The following is a 10,081-nucleotide window of genomic DNA, read 5'->3' on the forward strand; positions in this document are numbered from 1 at the left end:
AAAATGTTGTGTTTATTAGGAATTTATTATTGGGAAAATGTTGTGTTTATGAGGAATTTATTATTGGGAAAATGTTGTGTTTATTAGGAATTTATTATTGGGAAAATGTTGTGTTTATGAGGAATTTATTATTGGGAAAATGTTGTGTTTATTAGGAATTTATTATTGGGAAAATGTTGTGTTTATTAGGAATTTATTATTAGGAAAATGTTGTGTTTATTAGGAATTTATTATTGGGAAAATGTTGTGTTTATGAGGAATTTATTATTGGGAAAATGTTGTGTTTATTAGGAATTTATTAGTAGGAAAATGTTGTGTTTTGTGGAAAATGTTGTGTTTATTAGGAATTTATTATTGGGAAAATGTTGTGTTTATGAGGAATTTATTATTGGGAAAATTTTGTGTTTATTAGGAATTTATTATTAGGAAAATGTTGTGTTTATTAGGAATTTATTATTGGGAAAATGTTGTGTTTATGAGGAATTTATTATTGGGAAAATGTTGTGTTTATTAGGAATTTATTAGTAGGAAAATGTTGTGTTTATGAGGAATTTATTATTGGGAAAATTTTGTGTTTATTAGGAATTTATTAGTAGGAAAATGTTGTGTTTTGTGGAAAATGTTGTGTTTATTAGGAATTTATTATTAGGAAAATGTTGTGTTTATTAGGAATTTATTATTAGGAAAATGTTGTGTTTTGTGGAAAATGTTATGTTTATTAGGAATTTATTAAAATGTTTAGTGCCACGACACCAGTCTTTTCTGTGGTTTCCCTTTCCTAGAGTCTCTTGTCTTTCCGCCCATCTGTTTCTCTGTATTAGTGTGAGCTGTGGGCTTGCTACGCTTCTCGCTCTTTCTCTCTGTTCCCTGATTATCTGTTCACCTGCACTCTGGCCTGATAACTTACCCACCTGCCATCCATCAGCTCATCAGCCTAGCTGTACTTCTACCCTGGTCATTCATCCTCTCTTTGCAAGATTGTCGCTTCAGCCAGTTTGGTATCAGCTCTCTCTGCTGCTTAGTATTGAGTGCTATGTACTGAGTTTATCTCCTCATGGTTTTCCCTGTAACTAACACTGGATACCTGTGCCTCAGGATTATTGCCTGTAGTCCTGCTAGCCTACCTTCCTCACTGACAGCCACGCTCACAGCCTTGAGCTCGTGCCTCACCCGCTTACTACTCAGCCCACACTCCCCTCTCGGCTTTGCTCGACCACCTTCATTCACTCTGTACCCTCCACCATCACCAGCCAGAGTCCTCTCCCATCCTCTTTAAGTAGTGGAACATCTGCAAGCTCTTGTTGTAAAATGTATCAGTTGTAACACGTCCAATTTCTCTAATCAGGAATAAGTTACGAATCACCTGATTCACTCTACTCATGCTTAGTTTAGACCTTTTTCCACATGGGAAAAAGTAGCACCCAGTAGCAGACACAGTCAATTTTTAAATGAAAAAATATTATTTTGACGTAATATTTTTTTCATTTATTTATTTCATTTATTTTTGTTATAACACTGCTTGCTTTGTACTCATCAAACTTAAGGCATGCTTATTTTGTATATATGTAGATATCTTTCATGCAAATTGTTACTGCTAATGTTTTAGCTATATGCTGTGAGGTAAGCTAGTTCATGGTGCAAGAGTGTGGATCTGTTGTAACAATGAAAATGTTACAACCTCCCCAAGAAAATGTTTAGTAGTACTTATATGTTTTCTTTGAATTTCAGTATGTGTCTGACACACACAGTAATGTTTAATGGTTCGATGTTGTGTAGACCTGTAGGCTTCTCTGTGGGCCCATGAGGCCTGATCTCCAGGAGAGCCATTTGTCTATCGCCACTGTGAGGTTGCAAGACAAACAAGTAGAAACACACACACTACATGTTCACTACCAAGTCACCACTGTGACTGACAGTAATTAAGATACTTGGATCACACTACACACATACACACACACTAATTATGTTTAAAAAAATAATTAATAAAAAAGCTTTCAATATCATATTTTTTCTCATATTTCTTATTACATAATGTTACATTTTACCCCAGCATATGTTACAACTAACACAGACTACAGGGTACTTTATTGTCACATACACACAGCTACATGTAGCAAAATGCATTCTCTGCATTTAACCCATTCCTTAAGGGAGCAGTGGGCAGCCACTGTGCAGCGTCAAAATAGACAATGATTTTAAACTTGATAAAACAGATAATAATGTTGTTCATCTAGTTTTTATCACTTGAGGCTTTTATCTAAAATTAAACCTGTTTTATCTCATAAGCACTTTGAGCATGTGATTCATGCTTTTATCTCAACTCATCTGGACTACTGTAATGCACTCTTCCGCTCACAGTTAGTACAAAACTCGGCTGCTCATCTTTTAATTGGAACTCGCAAGCATGAACACATTACACCAGTCCTGGCCTCGCAACACTGGCTCCCAATCCCTTTTAGAATACATTTTAAGATCTTATTGTTTTTAAATCACTGAATGGGTTGGCCACAGCTCAGCTCAGCCTTCAGCACAATCTCCCCCATGAAACTGATCAGCAAATCAGCACTCTGGGTTTAAATACAACACTCTGCAACTGGACACTGGACTTCCTCACACACAGACCCCAGTCAGTTCAGATTGGTGGACACACCTCCTCTACTCTAGGGCCAAATGACTCAAAAATGTATAAATGCAGGGTTTATATCAAAATGATTGTGCTTAGTCCACAGACTTAAGTTGAAGAATTTAGATCAGTTTAGTGAGATGAGCCCTAAGATAAAAACAATGACCTCCAGTTGGTGGTCACCATTCAACAAAATAAAACAGAAATCTCAAAAAGAGCTTTTCTCAGAATCATTGTTTTCGCTAGGCCTTGACCATACATTTTGATATAGAACATCATGAAATCCAATGGGAATTTTCTGTCACTTTTGTGTGATATGCACTACCGACTGTATGTGTTAACACACACACACTCACATACATACATAGTGTGAACCATGTGGTCATTGAAAACTAAAACAAAAACAAATTCCAAAAATATTTCCACTTCCTAGGTTACCTAAAACTACACAGCTGCTCCACCAGTGGTGAAACTTGTTTACACACTGACCTCTCCTGGCTGATTAATAGTGATGCTTCCTGTAGGGAAAAAAAAACACGGTGCTGATATTTCTTCACATTTAATCAGTTCTGAAGATACAGTGCACACTAACTGAGGACCCCAGCTGACTGGTGCTAAAAACAACTGATTATTGTTCATTCAGGATAAACTGCGGGATAACTTGAAGAATTAAATGTTCAGCCCACATCAGGGTGATAACCTTCTAGACCTTTGCATTAAAACCAAATTTCAATATCAAATCCAAGGTATTAAATAACATAAACTCACTGCTAATTATTAACAAATGGTAAAATAATGCTCTCAACATACGCATTTTCAATGCTGAAAAGGATAGAAAGTGACTGTTTTTCCAAAATTGTAAAACACAAGTAAAACTCTGTACATGCAGAAGGCAACTTTTGACAAGCTTTTCATTGTTCTCTATGTGCAATGCAGACAGGAGGCAGGGCCACACACACACTGTCTATTGTGTCTCCTCGGCTTGCTGTGGAGGAGGTGGAGGTGTTTTGGGCCTGCTCTGCTCCTCTATTCCTGTCCCGTCAGCCGTCAGTCCTGCTGCTGAGCTGCTGGGGTTTACAACCTCAGTCCCACTCTGCAAGAATTTGCGCAGGTCTTTGAGGGCAGGCTTGAGCATCTGCACTAATGCTAGCAGGGCAGCCTGGGTACCTTCCAGGGCCAAGGCCTGTCTCTCCTGGGCGAATGCCTGAGCCTCCTGGGAGCGCCGCATCATCTGCAGCAGCTCGTTCTGGCCCTCCAGGTGCTGGGCTATCTGTCGGATGTGGACGTTGGTGACTCTCTGTTCCTGCAGCAGGCGGGCTGAGTTGAGGGCGATGCGACTCTTTAGCTCCTGAGGTTTGGCCTGACTCTGAGGCGGAGGCGGGGATGCTGAGGATGAGGCCAGCATTTCCACTGGGGCCTCAACGGCCGCCACCACAGTGGGAGTGGAGTCGCCTACAGTGGTGGTGCAGTACTCCACCACGCCTGCGTCCTCCAGAGTGTGGTAAGTTGTTTCAGCTGAAAACAGAAAAACTGTTAATGCTTCCAATCAAATGCCAAAGCCATAGATATCCACTAATACTCATGTCACTCCTCCTATTAAAGGAGTAGTTTTGGGTAATTATGTACTGTATGTATGGAGCTGGAGTCAGTATGTGGTCAAAGGTTCAGGTCTAAATAGTTTCAATTGGATGGTGATGAATATGCAAGTTCATTTATCATATTACATTTTAACCCTCCTTTTTGTTGAACACACCAACATTTTAACTGCATTGAACGTGTTTTAATTTGCACAACTGTTTGTTAAGATATAAGACAGCCAATCAGAATGAATTATTGTCCTTGTGAATGACAGCGGGCAGCAATCAGTCTCGTTCATCTTTCAAAAATAAGTGATGTTTCTAGCCTTCCAACTAACCAAAACACTGAGGTGGTTGGGGGATCGCTGCTGGCTGCTAAACTGATGCTCCAGGAATCAAATGTTGCATGTTGTTCTGGTGGCTGATCCTCAGAGGTACAAAGCAGACACTGGTCTGGACATGGCCCTGCAATAAATCTTGCACAGTATATTATGACTGATTGATAGAAAGTCAAACGGCTACATTCCAAACCTTGTTTCAAAGTCTTTCTGTACCTTTTGGGACACAAACCAGCTTGCAAAAAGCTTTAATTATAATGCAAGTTTAATGGGAAATATATAATATCCTTGACTTTCACCTCAGTCAGAGTGCAGGTCAGAATGCAATCTTGCAACGTGAGGCTATTGGGTAAATGCATTCAGGCTGCTACCTTGAGAATAAGATTATTACAATATCAGAAAAAAATATTCCAGTAAGGGATGAAAAACACAACAGGCTGGTGTGAGGCATGAGGAAACCTGACAGCTGTTTGTGCTTATGGCAAGTTAATTTTTTGTCAATCAATAGTATTTATTTATTTTTAATTATCTTATTATTAAAGGACTTTTCTCAATTTTTCTACCGCCATTATGTTTGTATATTCCATGAGAATGTATGCAACGGAAACTAAATTTTATCCCTTCTTCTTTCAGTGATAGAGGTATGTGCTCTAATTGATCATTATAAGTGTATAGGCCTCGAGTATCTGCACACACATTTATGGTCATCAGAAATCTTATGGAATGATCAGTTCAATGTATGGAGACCTCCTGTTGTACTGTGCTGATTGATGTGTCATTTTAACTAAGGAATACACTGAGTGCTCCGCCTGTGTCAGCTATACTATACCATGCTGCTATGGATGGATACTGCAGGAAGAAAAGAACTTACCATTCAGTGGCTTTGCTTCATCACAGACTGTACCTGAGCCAGCAGGAAGAGCTAAAAAAACAGAATATGGTGCTAAAAACACAACTAAAACAACCAGCAATCAAAGTACAATGTAAAATGTGAAAGACTAAAATACAATTCAACTTTGCAAAAACACTTGGTGTGGTCCTTTAATATTTTTCACAGTGCCACATGTGATTCATCACATCTGGATATCAGGCACATAGTCAGAGTTTCTGGGTCATGGAGAAAAGGAGGCGGCAGTGGGTCGGTGGGTGGGGTATGATGTTTTCAAGTCTTTAATGCATCCAGAGCACGTCTCAATGGCTGAGACAAGTCAGGGACAGACAACCACTCCATCAAGGTCAAAGGTGCATTCCATTTGTCTTTCCTCCTACTCACGTCCTCTCCTACCTCATTACCACTTATCATCATCTACAAGGAAATAACTCGGAAGCAGTGAGGTGGAGAATGAGAGAAGACAAGAGTGAGCAGAAACGGAGCGGCTGTTTGGGTATATCACCAGCTCTAAGAGATACGCTTCACAAACGTCGGCGTCAAAGCCAATCACACAAATGCTTTCTCTTTAGTTTAAGTCTTTTATTTTTGAACATGGGAGATGAAATAAAGTCCCTCTCCGGTCAAATATGTGTTCTGCTTGTTACCTCACTGTGATATTGGTGTTCCACTGTACTGAATGATGCATGTGCAGCGCTCAACACTAAAACGTGTCAAAATGTTTTCACATTCATTTGCTGAAGGAGAAAAGTTCCTCTCTGCTCAGAGTAAATCAGAGTTGGCTGTGTGTACGTACGAGTAGGATTTGTAACATCTCAACTACTTTGGGAGACAATCATGGTCCAGTAAGCAAAAAAAAAGTGTATTGTGGAAACGTCAAGCTTCCAGTGCACATAACAGAGAATGGACCTTTCAGTCCATCCATCCTTTCAGTGAAGTTCTTAAAGAGCAGTTAAACGTTTGATACTTTTTTATGTGAGGGAACACTAAAACCTCTGAGGACAAACTGAGGACAGGAAACACATACACCTTTAGCAGGGAGGGAGGTAGGTACCTAGTAGTAAGACCAATCTGCCAGTCATACATACCTATAAGTTGACTTTTTCAGGCTTAAAGACTATAAAATGAAATAATCTTCATTAAAGAATGACTCTTTAAGTCTTTAGTTATTCACATATGCAACCTGTGATGAGGGTCACGAGTAGACACAACTTTGTGTTGGGGAGCCACAAGCCAAAATGTTTGGGAACCTCTACTTTAAAGGAAGCCTGCAGGTGAGGCGATTGTAGGGAGGCATAGTTAAATTAAACATCTGCAACAGAGGTGCACTCCTCATTTCAACTCTAATAGTGCATTTGCTCTTATCAAGCCTTCACCAAGCCTGGTTTCACTGGTAGAATAAAAAAAATGAAAATGCATTAGAACCCTGTGTAACTCATTGACTCAAAGTTCACCATAATCCATGCTCTAGTTTTTCCAGACACTTAGCAGACCAGAGTCAGGTTGCATGTTTTCTGTTCCTCTTCTGGATATATTTCCTTTTTATAGTGTTCCACTTAATTTAATCTTATACATAACACATTCCCAGTTTTGCACATGCACTATGTCTCAGCCTCTCTGCAGAAGAATCCACCAGAGGGCAATCTGAATGTCTCTTGCTCATTATAGCAGCACACATTACCCAGACGCTGTAACTGTATCCTGAGCATGCTCAGAGAGAAAACTTTTGTCAACTTACTCTCTGCTAGTGTGACGGTGGTGGCGGTGTTCACTGTGACAGGTAAAGTTATCTCAGCATCCGAGTCTCCTGCAGGTAAGCTGATGATGGTGGCCTCCCCCAGGAGGTTACAGATCCTCTGCTGCATAGCAGTGAGGATGACGGGAACTGGAGTGCAGTCCGCGGAGGTCCCCTCTATAGCAGCCCGCGCCTGGGCCACTTTCCGCCGGACCTCCGTCTTCATGTCAGACCACTTCTTTTTCACCTCGGGCAACTCTCTGGGACAGGTGGTGACAGCGTTCACCTTTTTCAGGATATCCACCCAGGCGTTATTCTTTGCCATGTGGGTGACTCCAGCATTGAAGTGGTTAACCAGTGTGTGCTTTTGTTTCTCTATTTCTTCCACAATAATTTCCACCTCTCTCTCCGAGAAATTCATTTTTCTCTTTTTCGCGACCGATGCCATAATTGCAGAAATTCCTCTTTAGGAGAGGTAATTGTGCGTATTGTACGCAAAAATAGTAGGATTTACTCAATTGATGTGCGCAACGTAATGGCTTCCAGAATCGGCTTCTTCTTCCTACTAACAACGCTTACGTTAGCTGGGCGTGAAGCCCCGCCCACAGACAGCGCATTGGTTGGATGTCTCGCGGTCACGCTATTTCCTCTGATTGTATTGGCGTAAGCAAACGCCAATCACTTAACGAGACAAACAAATTATGTCGTTCAAAAGCCAAATACCTCACCGTTATCTCCATGGCTGTATAAAAAGACAGTGGTGAATGTGAGTACATTTTTTTTAATTTCAGTAACAGATTGCAGATTTTACAGGGTGTTCCAAGCAGCTGTAACCTAACACCAAAAATAACACACACACAATCTATTTATCAGAAAAACGACATTATTATTAACACATAGAGAGAAATGCACAGTCTACATCTGCCATATAAAATCTGTAAAATGTGTATTATATGTATTATGTTTTGTGTGCAAAAATATTCCAATATTCATAGGCATCTATTTAAAGTACATAACCTTGAGGTATTTCTACATTTGGGGGGGGTTAATAAAAAACAGAAAAATCTAAACTAGGCCTAATAAAAGTCTCAAATCATTGTCAAAAAACCTGTTGAAATTCAAAGATGTGTTCAGCTTGAAATAATTTTTTTAGATTTATTTTTATTAACCCTGTGTTAGGGTTATTGCAGTAACATTGTTGTGTGTAGTAGGACTGCTTTGTCTCTTGCCTGTACACAGTATTAGTAAGAGGTGGGACATTTTGACTTATTATTGTAGAAAAAGCACAGGTGTAAATAATCAAATGAATGAATGCCATTTAACTGCTTCAGTTTCAGGGTCCTGGTACTGTGTATGGTTCACTGTCACACTGTCATGGCCTACTGGGACAACTGAATAGAACAGAGCCACTGTTGTTGTTAATGTTATTAGTCACACATGGGCTTTTCTTACTATGACAAGTCCAAACTTCCTCTCCTAAGCAGTCACATCCCATGCCAGTTAGTGATGTTTCCAGTCAGGATGCTTTCTATTGCTCCTCTGTAAAAGCTGACAAGAACTTGGTGTGGGACTTTGGCCTTCTTAAGCTTCCTCAAGAAATACAGTAGTTTCTGAGCTTTGTTCAGCAGCGTGGAGATGTGAGACGACCATGTCAGCTTCTCTGTGATGCTGATTCCCAGGAACCTGAAACTGTTCACTTGCTCCACCTCAGCTCCACTGATGTAGACAGGAGTGTGTGTCTTTATCTCCTTTTTCCTGAAATCAATGATCAGCTGCTTAGTGTTGCTGACGTTGAGCAGTAGGTTGTTCTCTGTACCACTTTGCAAGATTATCTATTTCCTCCCCGATATGAAGCGTTCATCGTTGTTTGAAATCCGGCTGATGATGGTGGTGTCATCCGCTAAACAAAGAAAGTGATTGGCTGCAATCTACCATCCCTCCAGGATTCTGAGGCGAGCAGGAAAGATGTGACCTACCCTTCCCACCCCGTTACCCCACCCCACTGTTACAGTCCGGTGATGTAAAATGATACATGTGATGTTTGCTGGTAAACACTTGTCTTTATCTGCCTTTTATTTGTAGAACATCTACTTATTAAAGTAGCATTTATAAATATAACACTCTCACAAACAGTATAAACAGTATATTGTGTCTAGTAGTAATTCCAGCAACTAATGGACAAAAGGAGCTTAAGAACTGTTTTGTGAATTCCTGCTTGTGTTTCCCTTTCCCTCATTAGCATTGATGAAACTCACCGATGAACAGCAAAACAGCCAATACAGAAATAAAATAAAAGATTGTTGTGTGTTTCTTTTTAGTAGTTTTGCCAATCAAAGTCCACAAGCTGTCTATGAGAGAAGCAACTTGAGAATTCACCATAGTGCTTTTTCTTTGCACCCTCTTGTCAGATTTTCAGCTGACCTGCAGCCATCAGGGTTGACTCTCATAATGAACCTGCAAGATAGTAGATCAGTCACAGGTTGTCATCATGTGTTGCTGTAGCACTCAATGTTAAGCACATTGAGTTTACCTAAAATGGGATACGTATGTAAAATTGCCTTGCCTTTAAAAGCATCATGTACTCAAGTTTAAGTTCTTTATTGTCATATGCACAACTATTACAGTGAGGTGGTCGTAGTTGTGATGCTAACCCAGGCTCCTTTTACAACGTACATACAAATGTATAAAAACAAAATCATGCAAGTAAAGATTTGAATCTAAGACATCAACACATGAAATAGAGCAGAAGTTAATAAAATAAAATATTGTGGTGGACAGGTGTAAGGCAAGGCATGTTTATTGTATAGCGCATTTCAACAAGAAGGCAAAGTGCTTTATCTAAAACATAAATGCAGCATAGAGCAATATAATGAGACATTTGGATACAATTAAAGTTAGTTAGTTAAAGTTAGAGTTATA

At 39.7% G+C, this 10,081-nt stretch overlaps 1 protein-coding gene across 1 annotated transcript; it reads right to left on the reverse strand.

Annotated features, from left to right (window-relative positions):
• Positions 1-3,166: 3,166 nt before the first annotated feature.
• naif1 (nuclear apoptosis inducing factor 1) lies at positions 3,167-7,707 on the reverse strand. The gene is made up of 3 exons (XM_046067071.1): positions 7,166-7,707; positions 5,410-5,460; positions 3,167-4,138 (listed from the first exon to the last, which is right to left on the reverse strand). The coding sequence occupies exons 1-3, from the start codon at positions 7,608-7,610 to the stop codon at positions 3,588-3,590; spliced, it is 1,047 nt and encodes a 348-aa protein (XP_045923027.1). The 5' UTR covers positions 7,611-7,707; the 3' UTR covers positions 3,167-3,587.
• Positions 7,708-10,081: the final 2,374 nt, after the last annotated feature.

This window comes from Micropterus dolomieu, linkage group LG13 (genome assembly GCF_021292245.1).
Source record: "Micropterus dolomieu isolate WLL.071019.BEF.003 ecotype Adirondacks linkage group LG13, ASM2129224v1, whole genome shotgun sequence".
NCBI lineage: Eukaryota > Metazoa > Chordata > Actinopteri > Centrarchiformes > Centrarchidae > Micropterus > Micropterus dolomieu.